Below are 21,837 nucleotides of genomic sequence, written 5' to 3'. Positions count from 1 at the left end.
CTGAGGAATCTCTGCTAAGCATTAAAAGGAAAACTTATGTGACAATTAATTTACGTTAGGTATTATATTTCTATCAATGACTGTTAAATATACTAATGCAAACATAAGTTCGTCATAAAAAATACACATCTGTCGATCATTCATTACTAATTTTTGTTTTTTATAGACATTTATGGAAATATAATTTAATTAACACTGATTTTCTAAATGTCATTATAAAATATTCTAATTCATTTAAAATAAAAAAAAAAGAAACCAGAATTACAATTTGAATGGGTTCATTTACTAATTTATGATGAAATCTCAAGAGGAAGTGTAAAGATTCAAAGCTCTGATAAATACCTTATTGATACATGTAACAATATTTTCAAAAATAAAATATTTCGATAAAAAAAATATATGTCTTTATATCGCACGAATAAACTAAATATCAGACATTATTCTTACACTTTCCGACTACTGTCTCGTTTACTCCGCAACTCGTGTTGACAACCGTCGTCGCACAACCCATATGGCAAATTGTCCAAATTAAAACACGTTTAGTCGATTTTTATGATCATCGCAGACATTTTGATTATCCGTTACATTAAAACTTACTCGTATAATATTATATACAACCAAATTTATATGCCACTTTCAAAGAATAGCATTATCGTTAAGACATATGTAACAAGTCGACTTTGAGACACAAATTTGACAAACATTTAAACATTTTTCAAAAATTTCCTTTCATCAGGAAGTCTCATTTAGTTATTGCTTCTACAATTTTTCATAATATTCTCGCATCCCGAATCGATGTGTCAGGAGAATCGGTGTACATTATTCTAAACTTACAAGAAGTATGTATACGTAACCTCCCAAAGTCAAATCATCACTTCCTTAAAATCCCGTCAAATAAAAGGATTATAGAAAACAGTGTGACAAAAAAATTGTAATTTGTATGGTCATATTAAGATTCACAAATGACGTTATAATGAATATATACATGAAATGTGTACATACAATGAATATTTTAAAAGTATTTTTATTGTTTGCAAACATATAATTATCAGTCAAATCAGTCACTTATTTTTTTGATTTACATTACAATTTCCTTGCAATCAAGAGGAATAAGTAAATACTTCCGTTTGGAAGACAAGTTTAAAAGTTAAGATAAAAATTCATAACTGTACAGTTATGAATGACATCATTGTCAATGGTTAGATGGAAGATGTTCAGAAATTGGATGACTACAAATTTGTCTCTGGCTTTGCGACCGATATCGTCAATTTTCACAATGTAGAATGATAATATATTGATTCCAGAAAATTTCTTCATAATATTTGATATCCGGACCGGACCTATGGTTTCATTACCCTTTAATCGATTATATTATTTTTAGTAATACTTTTAGATCAAAACATAATGTTAACATGGTCTTTCTTGAAGCTATTCATTGTGCAAATTAAAATTCAATGACATTTAAATGCAATACCAAAAATAATATAATATTATATTGAAGGCATTGAATGCAACTCGCAAACTAATTTAATTACTTTATTATACTATTTACATTATTCTAATATACACATTGAATTTTATAAAAAAATCATTCTATAATATCCATCTGGCTTGTTCAATTTTCTTTGATATAAATATTTTTCATTTACGAGAAGTTTCCAAATGCGTCGCGTGAAATTTATTATTTATTGTACTGCATCAACATGAAATGTTGCATGGTTATTAGAGGTTACGAATTTTGCATTTTAGTATGTATGTACAGAACAGATCGGAACGCTACATTGACAAGTTATATTTGAGTTAGGAATCTACATGTTGTGTGAATATATTATTTCATTTGAACACATCTGGCAGTCTGTATATATGTATTATATTATATATATATATATATATGTAAAAAAAAATATTTTATGGTTCATTCTGTGGACCAGACATACTCTTTGACTCTCAGCATATTTCTTGAAACAATGTCATAACAGTTGATGTGTTTTCCCCTGTTTTTGTTTTCTGGCAGCATTTTAACCTAGGCCTAAAACAGAGGAGAAAATACAATATTGTAATAATTATAATAATACAATATAAACAAACATCTCAAATTTCATAGTATAGAATGTTTCCCATTTGTCTTGGGTCTCAACGCAGTGTGTACTGGGTCACAGAAATAATATTCTGGGCCACGGAACCCGATCCAAAACCACTGAAAATTGAATACAAGTCATAAAATTTGTTATTTTGTTCTGCTTGGGAATTCAACATTGCGATAGTTTGATTATTTGACACTGACTCCCGTGGCAGAATATGCGCTACTGAAACCATAACGATGGGTATCGGGTTCAAATCTTACATCTGGCACATTATGTTTTTTAAATGTGCATTTATGTAATAGTTTGAGCGAATGGATAACAGCCACTTCTTGTAATCAATGATGCGATTGAGACATTAAGAATGAGAGCAACATTCGAGTGAATCAACATATTATGAGGGGAGATGTCCAATAACAAAAACTGAAGTTCACATTATGGTAAATATCCAAGAAAAAATGCATCCATGCAAATTTCACACTTTAGCTATGTTCCAGCAAACACAAACCAAACCAATCAAATCGGACGGTCCAAAACCATCAGAAACCATTAGATTCAGATCAGATCAGAATGCGAATTCTGAATACTAATTAGTGTTGACAATACTTAAAATTAATTCAATAACTTATTTGTCTCTAAAACAGTAACACATTTATTGAAATGTCAACTTGTTATGAAATTCTAACCTCCTATAGCTCAGCGTCTACAATAACACATATTTAGCTGTCATATTCATTTATTTTAAATGTATAAAATATAAATAATGCTTCATGAATAGGTAGCCATTTAGTTCATTTATTAGATTTATATGACAAAAGTTTTTAAAAATTACTTTTGCCTAAAGCTTTTCCTAATCGCCCACTTGTTTGATTGTTTTCATGTCGACATGATGTGACTTCAATCGATCATAACCTCTTGCGTCCTGAGGTACACATATGCGGACGTGTTTTAAATATTTTTTACTAGTGATTTGAATGGATACTTGAATCGCATTTGACTACAGTGGTATAGATAGTATATTTTTCTACCACTAGAGCAAAACAATAGCCTATGTAGTTTTAAAATAAATTGTTATTTTGACTTTGAAGTGATGGATATTTGCAGAAGACAAAAATGGCGGCTAAAAAGTCAATTCTGACAAGCAAGTGCTTTTAATTAAATATTAATATTTATTTCTATTAAAAACTAATGATGTATTTAGTTTCACAATGAATCATAGTAATATTCCCGTATACTTAAAATTATTTTTACACTTTTTGTAAAATATTATAATCATAGTTTCAAAATTCGTTACACACATGTGTAACTCAGGTCTTGAGTGATATATTTTGACATTAGTATATCTGATTTATTGAGGTTATGTTTTTTGTTTACATTTAGACGAATCCTTGAATCGCCAGCATATTGGTGATATTTTGAATGATAATGATGTCGAAGTTGGTGGAGGATATAACCCTGACGATAGTAATGATGTTCACATTTATCTCCTGGGGCCAGATGATGACTTTATCCTGGAGAACCAGTGAACTTTACTCACTGCTAGAGGCTGAGATACATCCTCCAAAATCACAATCCAGGATCCTACCCTGGCTTATGAAACCATAAGGTATCAATGCTCATATTATATTACTTTATCATTTAGTCATAAATATCAAACTTATTATATACAAAGAACGGTTGTGCCTAAACCTATTCCCCAAAGTGTGCTAATTAATGTGTATTATTTTAGGGTTTTGACCGTTAATGTACTATATTTTTAATCTAAATAAATATAATTTTCCAATCACCATTATATTATTATGATTATTGTATTATTTTTCTAATAAAATTGTATCATTAATGGATATCACATTGTTTTTCTTTCATTTCATTGTTTGTACTGTATCCAATATTGTACTCTATTGTGACCTGAGATGCACTCACGTGCACGTAGTGGATTTTAGTTAATATATAGTAAAAAAAAATGTTTAAATTTTTTTTTGTGATCTTAATAATATTCATTGAACAAAAAAATGCACAAATATTTTTTCTCATGACTGGTTCTATCTCGGGTCTCACTTCTGACGGTCAGAAAATGGTTTGATTTTTGCTGGAACAATGAACCGAACGTCAAATCTTAAACTGTTTTCGGTTTACTTTCTACGCATGTGCATTGCACCAATTTGTGTCAACCAATGTCAAACGATTGGAAACTTCACTAGAACGCACCTACCATGTCCGATCCTAATGAGATCATAATATGGGCAGGCCTCCACAGAGTGGAGGTTCTGTATTAACAGATTGTTTTTACGAGAAATGGATGTTAGCCACTTCCTCAACCTATTTGGTCCATACTCTGACTCATACACAAATTGAAAAATATGTGTACTTGCCAGACCCAGGATTTGAACCTGGGACCCACGACGTTATAGGCCGGCGTTTAAACCGCGTGGCGATCGTGGGGCCAAATTCAATAGTCTATAACTTTTAAAATGCCCCAAAATCACACGAAATGGGTGGTTTGATAACCAAACAATTTACAGAATCCGACTATTTAAAGTGATATAAATCAATGTTGACACGTCTGATTTTATTTGTCATGAATGTATTGCAAATAGAGGTAATCACCTAGGGATTACAATACTGAATGAAAATACTAATACCGATATTTCCTATTGAATACCAGTATTCTTGAAATATATGGAAAAAACAAGTATTTACAACATACATATTATATCTAAAAAGGTCTTTAAAATATTAATATTTTATAGCACGTTAACGGCAACGGAAGTAAACCAGATATCGCGTAACCCGACAAAAAAATACAGTCATATTAAACCTTTTTATATTAATTAATACATTTTGTTTCCACTTTCAATACCGAATAAATCGGTATTAGGTATCCAATTTTTAAAACCGGTATTTCGGTATTGAAAATTACTGGGATACCAGTTATGAAATAACAGTATTGCAATCATTATACTACCTAATAGAAATACGCATTTTGTTTTAGTTAGAAAAATATTAAATACGATGGAAAAAGAAACTAACATTAAAACTGGTTATTATATAAATAGTTACGCCTGACGCACATAAACATAATTTTCCACTAATAAATATTGATTTGTGGACTTATCAGATTTTCTTATTAGACGCCTCATCTCATATACTATGTATAGTTAAATCAATACACATGTGTACCGTAAAAAATAAATTGAAAATAGTTTATATGCTGGTCTGCATATATATTTTACATACACATACTATTACGTATGCTTAATTTTTTCAATAACATTGACCCCTTATCTTACAAGCCTAAAAGTGTCATGTGATATCATTAGATAAGTTATAAAAACACTAATATATTACCAAATATATTTACACGTTATCACTTGATACACAGTATCACTCGAACAAGATATCAACGTGTTTATGATTTGTGGCAGATAGTCAAAATAAATTATCACATTCCGATCGCCAGTCGAATCTGTCAAGCTTGGCAAGGAGTATAAATAAATATGCAATATGAACAAATAATAATATTTGCTATCACATACCTAGAAAATATCGGAATCCTGGGATACATTTTTATATTGTCAAAAATAGTGTATCTTCGAACCAAGAACTGTAACTTAAAGAAAGTGATAGTTTACTTTTTGTGTAAGTCCTTGTAATTTAGCAACCGCAATAGCTGACATTGTAGAGCGGTCGCCAATGAAGCCATAGGTCATTAATTCAATCACGGGATAAATTAAAAAAATCAATATTAATTTTTTTTCAATTTTTGTTGTGCAAGGACCCGATAGGTTGGATAAATGGCCAACAACCATTCCTCATAAAAAATGGAATCTGTTAATATAACCTCTACTCTGTGGATGCCCATATGCTCCACTTAAGAGCAAAAAATGGTAATTTACCACTTCTATAATTTAATAAGAACATTGACTTATGCATATTTTGAGATTCTACAAGTCATATTAACATATAACTGGTATTGTAGAAACAATTGACAAAAGTCAACGCTAACAATGCTCAAGCGGTTACGTGTTAGGCTTATAATGTCATGGGCATGGCCTCCACATCCTGAACCGGGCTCCTAGGCCACGATGTTTGGCGGGCCCCCCAATCTATCGGTAAGGTTTAGGGCAGTGTAATGGTCTACAGTAGTGTTTCCCAAATGGTATTCCGTGGAACTCCAGGGTCCCATGTAAAATAAAGGGTATACCATGTTTTTTTAGCGATTATTGGTATTTGTAAATATATTCACTTGAATTCTCGGCATCATATTATTATGAAGCATTGTTCACGACACCCTTTTGTGATAACCAAGTAACATGCGACCCTTCGCTATATTGGATAAATAGTCATTTTTATTAGTCAGGAAACACATGATACAAAAATAATTATAAAATAAAAATCTACTCGTGAAATAGGGGATTTATTTTAACTGTAAGAGCAAATTTGTGGTGTGTTTATGTCACTTTACTGGTTGACCCATCATGCCCGGACCCCTCTATGCCCGGGCTCCCAGGCAAGAGCCCTGTCAACCCCCCCTTGTGGGGGACATGCCATGGTCATGGGACTCAGGATCGAATCCCAGGTCTGGCAAAATATTAGCATGTTGTTTTTCTATGTATATTTGAACACAAAGTATGGACCTAATAGATTGAGCAAGTGACTAACATCCACTTTTCGTAAAAACAAAAATTTGTTAGGAAACAATTAAAAAAAATAATAATAATAATCACATTAAAAATGTTGTGCATGTGTACGGCGTTGGTGGTTTATGTATCTTTTTCTGTGCGTGTTTCTGTATTGTACCCTGCCACCATACAAGAAATGAGATTCTACTGTACTTACATAGATTTTTGTATTCACCATTTCATTACAAAAAAATATCACGTTTTTACCTAATCTAGTAATTGCAAGTAATTATGTACCAGAACACCATTAAAATAAATTTATATTTTTGACCAGATACTTGCAACTGGGCGAGTCAGTTATTCCTTGAGGGAAATTTTTAACACATGGCTGGTGATAATTTTGTTATGTCAATTTACACTGGTGAAGTGTAAAAACAGACATTAGGAAGCCCCCAGAACCGTAAAGACCTGATAACCTATGATCTTTGAGCAATTTATCCCAAGAAGACAATGTAATAATTGTATCCCATGATAATTTTTAAATACACATTACTGTCGAAATCAAATTTGTAAAGTTCACAAATATTTGCAAAAAGGTGACAGAAGGTGGAAAGTTGTATGCAATACAGATTATGATAGAGCCGAGCCTACTTACATTAATTATTTTTCAGAAATCAGATAAAATAATGAGGAATTTGGAATTGCCAATATCAATCCTAATCATTATACCTAACTGTCGAACAAGATCTTCTTGTCAATGTGTTAAAACTGTGAACTAATATTAGCCCCTCCTGTTTTTAACCGCACATCGACTGCAACGACTTCCAGTTATCGACAAGTTGTCCACGTGTTAAAACTGTGAACTAACAAGCCCCCCCTATTTAGTTAATCGCACTTCGACTCCATCGATTTCCAGTTATTGCCTAGATCTTCTTGTCGGACAGTACATACTATGGTTCGAATCCTGGGTCTGGCAAGTACACATATTGTTTTTCAATATGTGTATGAATCAGAGTACCTATGGACCTAGTAGGTTGAGCAAGTGGCTGACATCCATTTCTCGTGAAAATAAAATCTGTTAATACAAACCTCCACTCTGTGGAGGCCCATATTATGATCAGACTTGGATGAAAGAAAAAAAAGTATATACCTTGACAATATATTGATTCACCATATTATAGGATACGCCTTTATCTAAATTTTCAAAGATTGCATGCATACACAATTTCCGACAGTATGTAAAGTATTCGGGGCCATTCATTGGTAGGTCTATTTGGTACTAACAGTTTGCAGCCAATGGAGGTTATAGATTTATATCGTTATAATTCAAGTGTGCTCAAACTAAATGTGGGCAGTGTACAATTTTCATTTGTAAGGGCGTCTCTATGAGAAGCAAAAAAATCAAACCTCATTGCCTAGAGCTAGAGGTGAGTTGGAAATACTGTCACCAGTTTGTGTATTTAAGTTTCGGATGAAACTATCCATACTAAGTATTTGTGGCCCAATAAACTTGTTTCAAGAAACTTGAAACGTATTAGATGTTCGAATTCGAACGCATTTGATGATGTCATCGCAGTGACTTGCCCCGCGCCGAGTCGCGTCTAGCAGTGACTCGCGTAATGCTGGTTGACTTTCAACGCTATTGATATTAAATGCGCGCGAGCGAGATATCATGATACACGTATGTCTAGCCGTGATATTATACTCAACTGTCATTGTTCTCCCTTTCTCCTCTGTTGTAAAGTTGGTATAGTGAAGGACAAAAATGGTCATTCGTTTTATAGTATACTATTTGAGTTCGCCTTAGTTTTAAGAGTTTTAAGTTTCAGTTGAGTATGGGACTTTATCGAGTTCCGTAGTTCGACGCATGGTATGTGATCTCGCCGTCTGCTGGATAGTTTGTAGTCTTGCTACGTATGAAATCTCACACCTCGGCGTCGCGACTCGCGTATGTTTAGTATGCGACTGGTTTTAGTTTTAGATTCAGTTGAGTAAAGGCCATATTCCATTGGCAGACGCACAGACCCAACCCGATCCAACGATCGACGCCAACCGTCGTCGCTAGCTATTTGCAATTACACGCAACGATTCAATCTCGTTGGTCCTTGTTTTGATTGGTTAAAATAATAGTAGTGTTGCTATTATTAAAAATATAGGTTGAGTGAAAACTAGATATTTCTTAGATTGGTGGCTACACTGAGCGCATTCTCGCGCAATTTTACGTCAACAAAACTGAGCTGTCAGCTGTCAAACCTAGCGAGATGCTAGCATGATGCTAGCGAGCATCAGATCTGTTAAAATTTATGCGGCCGTTTGACATTTATAGAAAGTTTGTATACTTATTGTTAATTTACATCATGAATAACTGGGCGAGCTTGAATCTCCAAACCAATTGAGTAATTCGAATATCGAAATCGAATAATCCAAAGACTAATTTATTTATTGTAGCAAGTATGGCTATATTTTAACTGGCTCAGGCGGTCAGGACTCGCCGTAAACGAAAACACTGGGTCAAAAGTTGGCTAACTGAAGAACAGCGTGATCGCCATTGAATATGGCGGGTTTTTTACGTTCCACACTATATCTTTGGCGTGTATTTATTCGACGAGGACTGTGTCCTCGGTGATACTCCATATATATTTTTTAAGTTTTCGCCATCTTGTAGTTGTACAGTTGAAATCGACCAGTAGAATGAAATGAACGACCGTTTGCATGACTCAGGCGCATATTCGGCTATTTTCGTACGCTTTCGGCAATCTTCGCTTGATAATGAAAGGATCGCACGACGGATAATAGAAAATTTTCCACTTTCGACCCGATCGCTCACGATCCTTGAAAACCATAGAGAATAGAGTTTGACAGTCGTGGCAGACGATCGGGCCAGACGCAATCTGCCAATGGAATATGGGCTTAAGATATTTACATCGAGTTGATGTCAGTCGCAAGCCGGAATAGCGGCGTTCTTATAACGCTAACTGACTACGCGTTTATCTGGTTTTGTCACGTCGAGTTTCTCGATTTTTAAGTGTTATAATTGGAACTTTTAAACATAAACTGAATTCAAATTGTATGCGTGATTGTATAAATGGATAATAATTATATTATACTTAATAAACAATTTGTGTAAAAATGGCTACTAAAAGGTTAAGTTTCGTGTGGAATCGTTCCAAAGAAATAGTTACAAATTATGCCATCTGTAATGTTTGTAAAATAAAAAATTCATACAAGTCAATGTCAAATTTGAAGAAACTTTTACAGCGCAAGCACCCAACTATTCAAATTGAATTTGCCAGGCAAAATATAGCTCCACCTGTAAATGAAAATGCTTTACAGATAAATGAAACCAGTGCTTTTAATGCTCCAGTATTTTCTACTGAAACAGGAGTGACTAGTGCCATAGTTCCAGCTATACCTGTCTCGAAAATGGGACTTTCCGAAAAGCGGATGTATTTTTAACGATTCTATTATAGCCGATATTTCAAATACTAGTAAGTATTTTGGAACAAGTTTCGATACTGGTATTAATTAATACTGGTAGTAAGTATACTTAGTCTTCAAAATCGACCAGTTTTCCCACCTCTACCTAGAACCCTACATCAGTACTTTACGCAGTCATATGTTGGTTGAAGAATAATTATTAGAATATAAACATAACTATGTACCCACCGTGGCCCGGTTAGCAAAGTAGTCGTGTCTAAAGCCATGAACAAAAAAAATCATGTTGTTATTTCAATGTATGTTTGATCCAATGCAAGAACCTAATGCGATGGACGAGTGGCTAGCAATCATTCCTCTTAATCTGTCAATATAACTATAGCTTAAGTAATAATATTCCTTGACATTTAATGAATAAGACAAAAACTCACTATAGTAAGGATCCACCCTGAATATCCATCATTTCATCAGTGTGGCCTCGCTGGGTGGGTTGCGGCTGCGAAGGTGTGTGCTGCTGATAAGGGTGGGGATGCTGGGGATGGGGATGGGCATGGGCGTGGGTGTGGCCGTGGGGATGCTGGTGCTGGGCGGCGTGCGGCATGTGCTCGGGGATCTGCGAATGGTGAGCGAAGCCGGGGACGAGGCGTGGCGACGGGAAGTGCAGAGGACTGCGGCCCACATGATGATTGGCCGTGGCAAAGGGCCTTCTCGGTGACTTGGCGTTTACAATCCGGGGTTGGTGCATCTCCTCCAGCACTGACGGCGCTACATAAGTGAAACCCTGAAATGATAATATGAGTAAATAAATCTCCAAATCCGGCAATCGAGGATTTCTATTCAGGAATAATGAATAATAAAAACTTTAGGGGTTTGTTAAAGTTATTCTTATTTGAAATCGACTTCTCCAACTACACGGGTAAATGGTAACTATTTTTCGTAACAAGTCTATTAATGTAACGATAATAATTGGTTTGTAATTCACAAAATGTCATTTCATACATAAAAATTAGAGATCCATAAGTAATTCTGATTTATTGATCTGATTAATCATGATGTATAAATAAATTGGTGGCAGCAAATTTAATTCATTAACGGAATAAAATAATCTACGTTAAAATCACAGTAATCTTACATGAACAGTGTAAGTATAATCTTTGACGATCAAGTGATATTTTATTTGATAGACCATCATTATCTTTGTTAAAAACCGACTATTCATACCTTGAATATTAAATTTTCACTCATGCTCAACAGTGACTCGTCAGGAGAGTCGATCGGTGTTTGCTTTGTAAATCTTGTGTCAAATTGAGATACATCATCCTCGCTTGTCTGAAATGTCAAGATAATTTTTTAAATTTTTGATTAATGCCGACTACTGATTTTGGTCAGATCAGACGTAATATCATGTCATGTGCAGGCTTGTCGTCTGACATTATTCTGTAAGGTGATCTCAGGTGGTCCTAATCGGATCACCTGACCAAATCAGGTTATCTATTGTCACATCAGACAGACATCGCTGAAAATAGTTATATCTAGATTCGTAATGGGTAGTTTTTTATGTTCCATTAGTCCTTTTTTTGCTGATATTTTTCTTTTTAATAAAATAATAGGCAAAATTGCAGTTACAACGAATGTAACTTTTTGATGTTTTGATAAAATGGCAGGATAAAAAGTGAAAATCAACTGAAAAGATCAGGCTATCTGTAAGCAGCTCCTGATTTGGTCAGGTGACCAAATTAAAACATATGTATGGTGCATTATGAAAGAACACCATATATACATATATATACACACACACATACACACACACGCGAAACACTAGAAAACATGAAGTATGCAATAATTTTTTATTTGATCATTTATTACAGATTATCATTATCTGCCACAATCATTTATTACAAAAATACCACCAAATAAAGAAAACTTGTGCGTGTAATGTCTGTAAGATGGAAAAAACAGTAAATTATATTTTCAAAATTTGTTACTGCCGCCCAGTGTTGCCATCTTTTTCTTTGCTGATTATAGTAAAAAGGCGTAAAAAATTATAGTATTTCTGTAAAATATATAGTACAGGAACATTTTTAGTCTTGAATCCTTTAAAATTATAGTATTTTGGTATATTTGGCGTACAATTATAGTATTTCACATTTTTCGCAGAATTAAAATTATAGTACTGTTGGCAACACTGCTGCCGCCGAATGATTGAATTAAAAATATCACCCCAGTTAGAGTGTAACTCAGTAACTTCAAACTGTATTTGATAGCCCACCAAATACCATAATATACTAATTTGATGGATTTTTTTTCTTTTAACTGTTTATAAAGAATATAGTAATCCTTTACATCCTATCAATGCAATGCTTAAAGAAGTTGAAATATTCAATTATACACTGTTTGCTATTTTTAAAAATAATTTTAAAACATGTTTTCTGGAGACACACAACAAGGATCCCGTTGTGACAAAAACTCCCACAACACCTACACAGTAAAAAAAAAAATCTTCAATCACAGGTTACATGACAATAAAAGATTTTTACCAGCTTTGGTTCGATTGGAGGTTTAAGTTTTCTGGCAAATACGTCCGGCCAGCAAACTTGCTTGAAGAACGGATGTCCTCGGATGGGTTCGGCGTCATCTAGCCCGCCTCCGAGCCTATGCTTTACTTGTCTCCTCATTAGCCGACGAATGAGATCTTGAGCGTCGGGCGTTAAGTAGACGGGGAGATTTAATTTGGCTGTTAAAATTTTTTCTATTATTTTCTTACGATTATTGCCGGTAAAAGGAGGCTGAAAACATAATACATTTTAGTCAAGTTATTAGAACAATCACATAATGTATGCATATTGAATCTTTCCCAAAAGTATGAAACTTTTGAAAAGAGAGTAGAAATCTCTACCTGTCCTGTCAGCATATCATACATGAGAGCTCCGAGACTCCACCAGTCGACAGCTTTACCGTGTCCGCATCTAGTCAATATTTCAGGAGCCCTGAAAAATATATTAATTTAAAATACTTCGCTCAATGATCAAAGTATTGTAAATAGGCGTTTGATAAAAATTAGATGAGTAACAAACACATCTTACATTTCAGGCGATAAAATGGAAATTGATCACCAAGTAAATCTGGTTATATGAGCAGTTATTTCATCTCTACTTAACTCACTGCTAACATAATCATATTTAAGTAGTAATTCCAGTTTGCTATCCAGAAATGTACTTCAATACAACATATTGATTCATAATAAAGTTACAAATTACACCTACAATATTGAAAAAAAAACAAATTAGAGCTATTTTAACTACAAGCTCTATATTCCACGAATTTATAAAAGGTTTCTAAAGCGCCAAATATATTATGATGCACGGCGTGTACTAGTACGTGGCGTCACAGTAAGCAGCCGCTACGGGAAAAAAGTGTGTACTGTCATTTCTTTGTGTTTAAAATACTGGAAAAATGTCAGACTGAAGCTCCCATCCCGTACACACATTTTGAAACTTTAAATGAACATTGTCAGTTAGCAAAATCTGCGGAAATCACCAGAAGAATGATATCACTGCATTGACACCCGCATGACTCAATGAATATTCTTTTATCATTTTCTACATGCCTCCACATTTTCGACTCATGTCAAAATCATGCGTTTTTTGTTTTTAACGGTTGGCACTATGTATTTTCTATAAAAATGTTGTCTATTATCTATGGTCTGCAGGTGAGGTTCTGTTCAAAATATTATCTATAGATGTAATATCTAAGTAATTTTAACATACGCACAAGTAGAAACTGTTAAAATTAATTGAAATTAGCGTGAATGATGAATAATAATTAAAAATACTAGTACATTACAGTTGGCACTCTCCATCACTGAATTTACAGAGATGGTGATCGTTTAAAATATTCTGCAAAATGACGAAACCATAGACTTTTGAAATTTGTCGCCGTGACAGCGTGACGTGCATCTCAATATAATCACAACTTAAACCAAAGTAGCAGCAATCCGGTTCCATGGTGAAAATATAAAAATAACTTACATATATTCTATTGTTCCACAGAAGGTGTGAGTAACTATTCCTGCTTGTATGTGTTCCTTACAAAGGCCAAAGTCAGTAAGCTTTACATGACCCTGAGCATCTAAGAGTACATTCTCCGGTTTGAGATCCCTATATATTATACCCAAGCTATGAAGATGTTCCAAGGCGAGAATGATTTCCGACAGGTAAAAACTGTAATTTAAAAAGGATTATAACAATTTGATATTGAACACATAGATATTAAGTATATTATGTTCCGCTATTTGTTAATTTCAGTTTTGTAATATTGATAGATTTAATCAGTATAATTACCACGCTGTGTCTTCTAAGAATATTCCTTCTCGCTCTAAATGCATGAATAATTCACCTCCGCTTAAATATTCTAATATAAGATACAGTTTTTCACCTGTTTGAAAGGCGTAAACCAATTCAACTATGAAGGGATGCTGAAATCAAATATTTTGGTTAATTAGAGTATGACCTTGATACCAAATTATTTACAGAATATGTAATACTATCTTTTAAAGAGATAAAAATTTAAATAAAAACTATGCTGGTATATTACAACTATGGTAAATTACTTATAATTAAAATACTTAAATTAATATTAAATACACTAGTCGCGAAATGATCCATAATCCATCTGCAACCAAAACATACAGCCGTTAAGTGCACGCAATATCCGTGTATGGCGTGAATATGTTGATGTCTAAAAACATCAATTCTCAGGGCAGCTTTTTTTATGTTTGGCTTTCTGTGGTAAATAATCTATGATGTTTTTAAATTGTTGAGAATTTACAATCATTTTACTAAAATTTAAAAACATTCAAAAACATATAATCTGATTGACTACAGAAAGCGTACAAATAGCTGCCCTGTGAATTTATGTTTTTAGACTTTCAACATATTTACGCCATACATTAATATAATATGGTTACATGAGGAATGGTTGTTGGCCGTTCGCTCAATTCATTGACTTCACGGTCTGTATTCAAACACACCATGAAACAATAACATCTGAATTTGATTTAGTCGTGGGATTCAAACCTGCGACTCAGGGATTTAAAGGCAGGGAGGCGAGAGTGAAATGTATTTAAAAAATCAGTCGCAGTTGGATTTGGAGGCGAAGTTCGATTTGTGAAACTCCAGTATTTTTACGAATTATTACCTTTCAAAGATTGCTGATGAGATAAGATGTCAAATGAAACAAGATAGCTACATAATATATTATGCCAGTGATGGCGAACCTATAGCACGCGAAATGATTTTGCATGGCATGCGAATGTTTTATTTTGAAGAGAAAATAAAATCACCTATAATAATTTAAAAAATAATGACGACATAGCCATGCGTATTTTCTTCAGTTTTTAATATGATATTGTTATTACAGGAGGACCTCGACTTTCGCACATAATTGGTTGGTGAAAAGGTGTGCGAATGTTGAATGTTCGAAAGTAGAGGGAAGTAAAAAAAATTAAATTGTGTGTATTTTGAAATATTTATTTATCAAGTAAATATAAGATGTTTCTTTTTCTTATTTTAAATAAAATATTTTAAATGGTAAATCATTAACTTTACAATATTGCTTAACTGCTGGCACGAAATGTAAAGTGAACCAATCTTTTAATATTAACGCAGTAAATCCAGGTTTTTTTATTTGATTACTGTAAGCAATTCTTTATCCTTCCCTTTCAATGCTCTGGGATTTTCTGGTTGATAAATTAACATTGGCATCAATTTTAAATCACCAGCCAAGTTTCCACCAAGAAGCAATGTCAATCGGTTTTTAGAAGGTTTATGCCCTGGGGCAACTGATTTTTCCTTAGATAAGAATGCACGACTAGGCATTTTTTTCCAAAATAAACCTGTGTCATCTACATTAAATATTTGGCTAGAGGAATATTCTCCATCTTCAATAATTTTGGATAATGAGGAAATAAATTCTTTTGCAGCATCGTTATCCGCATCAGCCGATTTTCCAGTGAATTTAGAATAAACCAACTGTTACTTGCTTGAAAAATCGTGTTAGAATCTTCTTTTTCTAGCCTTCCAATCTTTGTACAAACTAAGAGCCTTCGCTTGAATAATTGAAATATTCAGAGGGACATCTTTTTGATGTTGGTCGTCGATCCATGATGACAAATATTTTTTTCCATTTCATCCATAACTATGCCGTGTCCTTTAGAAACAACCTTTAAAGATAATATATTTCCACAATTTTGAACGTATTCCTTAATTTTATTTTTATTTTTCAAAATTGTGACATATCGTAGTAGACCTGTTTGTATCATATGAACGTCCGATTGAAGCAAAAGATTCACCGCAATCAAAGCGTCATGTGAAGTTTATAAGTCCTTGATTTTTTTTTTGTTCGTATCAACATTGCAGTTTTTCCGTTTCTCACTCATGTTTATAATTTTTTAGGGTGAAGTATTTCAAATGAAGAAAATTAGCAAAACGCACAACATGACACATGCTCCTGCGCAAGACACCTATCCTAGCTAGCTCACAAGCAAAGTGACGGGTGCGAGCAGGATGCAAGTGACGCAAGAAATGCACTTGCTTGTGAGCGAGCGAGAAGGGGATATCTTAACCCTACGGCCAGCGCGACGTTTTAAAAAAACGATTTTTTTTGAAATGTGCGAAATAGCGAATTGTGCGAAAGTCGAACGTTCGTAAGTCGAGGTCCGCCTGTAGTTATTATTGGAAGTTATGTTTGTTATTGGTTACAATAATTATTGGATCCAACTTATATTCGCCGTAGTGACACTAATATTTGTCCAGTAAAGAAAAGTGCATGCATTTTATTTAATTTAATAAATCCTATTTAACATGGCTAGTGGAAATGAAAAAAAGAACAAAAATTATTAGAATCAAGCAGCAGAGACTTTCAAAGTTGGTGGACTATGACACTATTAATGAAGACAATAAAGTCGTTATATTGTATTCTGGAACAGTTGCATGCGAAAGTTCGTCAGTAAAATGGTTATAATGAGATAAACTCCTTCAGATAATCAAGGACTAACAAAGAGAACAGTAAAAGATAGGATCCCAAGAACTTAATTGTAATTTATCTTAAAAATTCTAATAGAATTCTTAAAACAAACTTTTTCATTTCTCTCCCCATAAAAAACTGATCGGCACGTCAGACAGTCAAAAAATTATATTTGGAAAATTTTGGCACGAGTACTTAAAAAGGTTCGCTAACGCTGTACTATACAATTGGAATGAAGTATTATAATACAAATACAATAACTGATGGTTATTTTAGAAGTTATAGGTATGAAAACATTGAAGATGACTAATCACATAATTTATTAATCATGCTGTCAATGCTGTAAAGTGTAAATAATTACTATGTCCATAATTTGATTTGATTTTTCGCGAATTAACTTCATAGACAAGATAATAAATAACGTTAAGATAATACATATTATTATCTACTCTTCCAATATAATATTATATTTAAGGACCGTAGTGAGAATTTTTTTCACCCCCAGAAAACAAAATTAAATGAAAAAGACATACTAATGATGATTCTTTACACGTTGAGACATGCTCGAGCGAATTTCTGTTAAACATCGAGCAGGAATTACGGCCCTTGAATCTTTTTCGCATTGAGTCGTTTGCTCGATATCGAACAAAAAAGCATCGACCGAGATAGATGGTACACACGTTGAGACATGTTCGAATGAGCGTAAAATCATTCATCAAGAATGTGCGTGGGTACTTCTCATGTCTAGCAAAAAAATCATAGTCCATTTAGCAGCCCGTTCGCATATTTAAATTCTCAATACGGCCAGTCAACCAAACGAATTCCCATGCCTGCTCTAATTAGTACTTTGTTTCATTATTAATATTATCATCCGTCTAACAGGCTATAATATCCTGATTGGTTGTGCAGTCTGTTAACTTTCACTGTAAACTCCATCATAATTATTTTTCCCCATGTTATAAAAAGGGAAGGCGAGGCAGAGGAAGAGCGTCTGCGCGATGGAGCGACCAAGTGAAAGAGCTGACTGGGGGCACCATCTATTCTGCCCTGAGAGAAGCGGAAGATCGAGACGGATGGAAAGTCTTGGTCGCTCAAAGGATGGCGAAATTTAAATGTGGTCACGATCCTCAGCCATGAGTGCACGACCAAGAAGAGAAAAGAGATAAAAAGGCAACTGCATAGTTAGGCGGTATATCCGTCCATTTTTTTTTACACAAATATACATGACAGCCCATACAGCCTTCGGACAGCACACGAATACTTGAACAGTGCTAGTTAACACTTGATCCATGCCGTCGCAAAATGCGCCTGATTCAAACTTGCGCACTTGCACAATATTAGTCAATGCAAATATTTTCATTTCGCTTAAGCGTCGATGACATTGAGCTACTTTATAAGCTACAAGCCGGCGAATTTACAATCTGCTTGTTAACTCGCCCAGTGTCACCATCGAACTAAAAACAAGCAGATTGTAAACAATCTACCGAGTAAAGTTGGCTACTTTACTCGCTACTCGCTAGCGTGTGGGCCGATCTGCGTCTGCGCAGTATAGCGATAGTGGCGAACCTGCCGGTAAAAAAAATGAACTACTCAATACGTCCTGTCAAATAGTACCAAAAATGAGGGTTTCACCTCGCTAGCTTGTTGGCTTCTGAGCGAGTGGTAAGTTTTATGTGTCACCATCACAATCGCACTAGCTGACTCGCCCGATTTTAAACTCGCCGACTAGCAGCTTGTAATACTTAATGCTCAATGTCATCGACGCTTTACATTCAAAGGCCTTGTTGACAACATATACCTCCTAAACTCATACACACTTGTGCAAAAAATTGCACAATTATACCATTGAAGTACGCGGCTACATTCATTTCGGGTTTTAATTGTTTACTGAGTAGATGAGAATAATATGTTAAAATATAACATACCTTTACAGCTTCTAAAATATTTCTTTCCGCTCTAGTGTGAGCAGTATCTTTGTGATTGCTAACAATGGAAGCTTTCCGCAAGACTTTCATAGCAAAATGGGCCCCGGCATCAGTTCCAGTGGTCTTCCTCACTTGAAAGACTTTTCCATAGCCACCTTTGCCTAACACTTTTCTAAGTTCAAAGTCCGAGGGTCCCAGACATGTCTTTTCGGGGTTCACATTCTCTTCAGATAGTTGAATTATTTCGGATCCCTCCACACTGTCAAATTAAAATGAATCAATGTCAAAAATAATTTTGTCAATAAAGTAAAAAAATGTCACAATACTTCATACAAAATCACTCTTACTTGATTATTGTGTTGTCGTGAAGTTCTCGATCATAATCAACCTGAAAACGTAAAATGATAAACAATATGCTGAGACTGCAGTTTCAAAATCAACGACGTAAACTTCACAATAGCAATACGTCGTTTCAAAATACCAAGAGGAAATTCCATGACACAACCAAAACAACACCAAGGTGATCTTTGATATCGCATAGAAATATGTGAGATGCAACATTGAAAAATGAAAATGATACATATCGATGAATGTTTTTTTCGTTCGCCGATAATCAAAGCAAAGTCAATGTTTTCTTACCTCGTCAAATTCGATCACATCATCTTCTGAATCATCAAGGGTCACAGTGTCGACATCTTGCAACTCCAAATCAAAAACACCTGCCATAACTGATGACATGAAAATAATCTCTTACATTTGTCGAAATTAGCCCTTTCAAACGTCGATAGTTACTTGATAAGTATAGCAATACACAAGCCTTCGGACAATACCTTCTGATACACAATACAATACAAGACGGAGGCAGGTGGGCTTGTATGGTTATGAACTGAGCTTTTAATAAGATTGGAGAAGCATGGATACTAAGTTAGCCAACAATACAATTACAAATCAACATGAAAAACAATGCATAGACAAGAATGATTTGATAATTTTATAAAATTTATTAAAAATCAAGAAATATAAAAATAATGAATGAATTATTTCTCTTCATCCCATTAAAATAAATAATAAATCATTTCAATAGTACGGCGAGGCATTCAAAATGTGCACCTCAATTATCTGTAGGTACCTACGCGGTCTCCATTATGAAGAGAGACAATATGTTATGTATGGCCCATGACTGGAAAATATTCGCTGGCATTCGACACAGTGTCGGTGTTTCAACATGCATCAAAGGGCGCCAACAATCGCCTTGCTTTGGCTATTGTTAAGGGGAGCATAATACTTCAAGGCAATCATCAATTTAATGATCACAGACCACAATGGAAAATGCGTAACGTTAATTTTTACACAACTTAACATGAAGGAGAATTGCACCGCAGTTGACCTTTTTGCTATCCATGAATGGTGCACGTCAACAGTATGATACATACGCGGGTACCTATTTCATATTATGTTATTTCAACGTAAGGTGCAGTCTGATTTTAGTCGTAGATATTCAGGGCCACCTTCCATGATGCTTAAGACGTATCTGAAAGAAAACATTTCATGTGCTCACTCTGCTATTCCGATACGAAGGTGCACGGGACGGATGTAACAATCATGCACCGCGATGCTTAAAGAAAGAATTAAGTGAGAAAAGAAAGGGGTTGGACTACTCAACCAATCTCGCTGATATTTAAAAAGTTAGTGTCCTCGGTACCCACATGCTGAATTAAAGATTTTGATGCAGTGATGATTTTATGGAGGAATCGGGATCAACCTGCTCTCTCATACGACGCTGCGAGTACCACACTATGCCGCAAGTAGGCCTCGGTTGAAATCGAGTCTGGGTGGCCAATAATTGGCGCGTGTGGACGGACCCTAGAAAATTGCTCCGTTCGCTCAGAATTCATAAGTGGGCAATCCCAGATAACGTGTTCGACGTCTTGGTGGTCATGTCCGCAAATGAATTCAGACTCATCCTACCTATATCAAATGAAATCCGTGGAATTTCGCAGCGAAATTCTCATGACCGATAAAGAACTGGTTAGGTACTACAGTGTGTAGGTCGAAGTTATAATGTAGAGTATATGTAAGTATTTGAATTATAAGTACCTACCTATAATTAAAATATTAAATTTTAATAATATTATTTAATACCTAGGTACTGTTTTACGGGTATGTAGGTATTTTTCCACCTCGTGAATCGGGTGCTGCGTACCTCCAACACACCGTTGGTGCACCCCTTACTGTAAAAAAGATTTTGTTTCGTAGTACCTAGGTATTTCAAGCTTAGGCAGTAAGTTCACTAGTTTCATTCTCTCGCGATATCATTACAATAAGCAGACTGCTTACCCATCTAAAAATGTTTGAAGTTAATACCGATATAGGTATAATAATATGACTTTTCATTGAAAATAAAAACAACCCACCGTTTACTTACAGCTAGGTACGTAGGTAGGATCCTAGCAGTACCTACTACCTAGGTAGGTACTAAGTTTATTGTTATAATTTTATTCAACTATGCTAGGTGTTTCTCGGACTAAGTCATTGCATGAAATATGCATATACACGAGCATACTATTATGATCATTTTTTTTATAGAATTATTGTCTCTCAAATTTATGCTTGAAGAGTTTTTTTTCCAAAACGTTTTAAAAGACTATTTCCAACATACGATTCCTAACTTCACTTTGGTGCCAGTTAAATAACCATTTTCTAACATACAAAAATAATGTCATACTTGTCTATGGTGCTATTTTTGTCTTT

The 21,837-nt window shown here is 34.5% G+C and overlaps 1 protein-coding gene across 1 annotated transcript; it reads right to left on the bottom strand.

Moving 5' to 3' along the window:
- Positions 1-1,889: 1,889 nt before the first annotated feature.
- On the bottom strand, positions 1,890-19,974 carry S6k (Ribosomal protein S6 kinase). Its single transcript, XM_085957366.1, has 10 exons — positions 19,726-19,974; positions 19,434-19,474; positions 19,087-19,345; positions 14,479-14,612; positions 14,167-14,358; positions 13,035-13,125; positions 12,676-12,924; positions 11,360-11,467; positions 10,570-10,919; positions 1,890-2,029 (listed from the first exon to the last, which is right to left on the bottom strand). Coding segments are annotated over exons 1-10 (1,524 nt in total). The 5' UTR covers positions 19,825-19,974; the 3' UTR covers positions 1,890-2,028.
- Positions 19,975-21,837: the final 1,863 nt, after the last annotated feature.

This window comes from Rhyacophila brunnea, unplaced genomic scaffold, assembly GCF_057557595.1.
Source record: "Rhyacophila brunnea isolate RB1 unplaced genomic scaffold, BYU_Rbru_1.0 scaffold_7, whole genome shotgun sequence".
NCBI lineage: Eukaryota > Metazoa > Arthropoda > Insecta > Trichoptera > Rhyacophilidae > Rhyacophila > Rhyacophila brunnea.
The sequence above is the reverse complement of the archived record's forward strand: the minus strand, read 5'-3'. Positions and strand labels throughout refer to the sequence as shown.

What these genes read in the sequence shown, in the direction of transcription:
- S6k (XM_085957366.1), bottom strand. Translation starts at nt 19,824, where the DNA reads ATGTCATCAGTTATGGCAGGTGTTTTTGATTTGGAGTTGCAAGATGTC. An exon ending in ATATTTTAGAAGCTGTAAAG is followed by an intron (nt 14,613 to 19,086) that starts GTATGTTATATT and finishes ATTTGATTTCAG; the next exon opens with CATCCCTTCATAGTTGAATT. An exon ending in ATGATATGCTGACAGGACAG is followed by an intron (nt 12,925 to 13,034) that starts GTAGAGATTTCT and finishes TTATGTTTTCAG; the next exon opens with CCTCCTTTTACCGGCAATAA.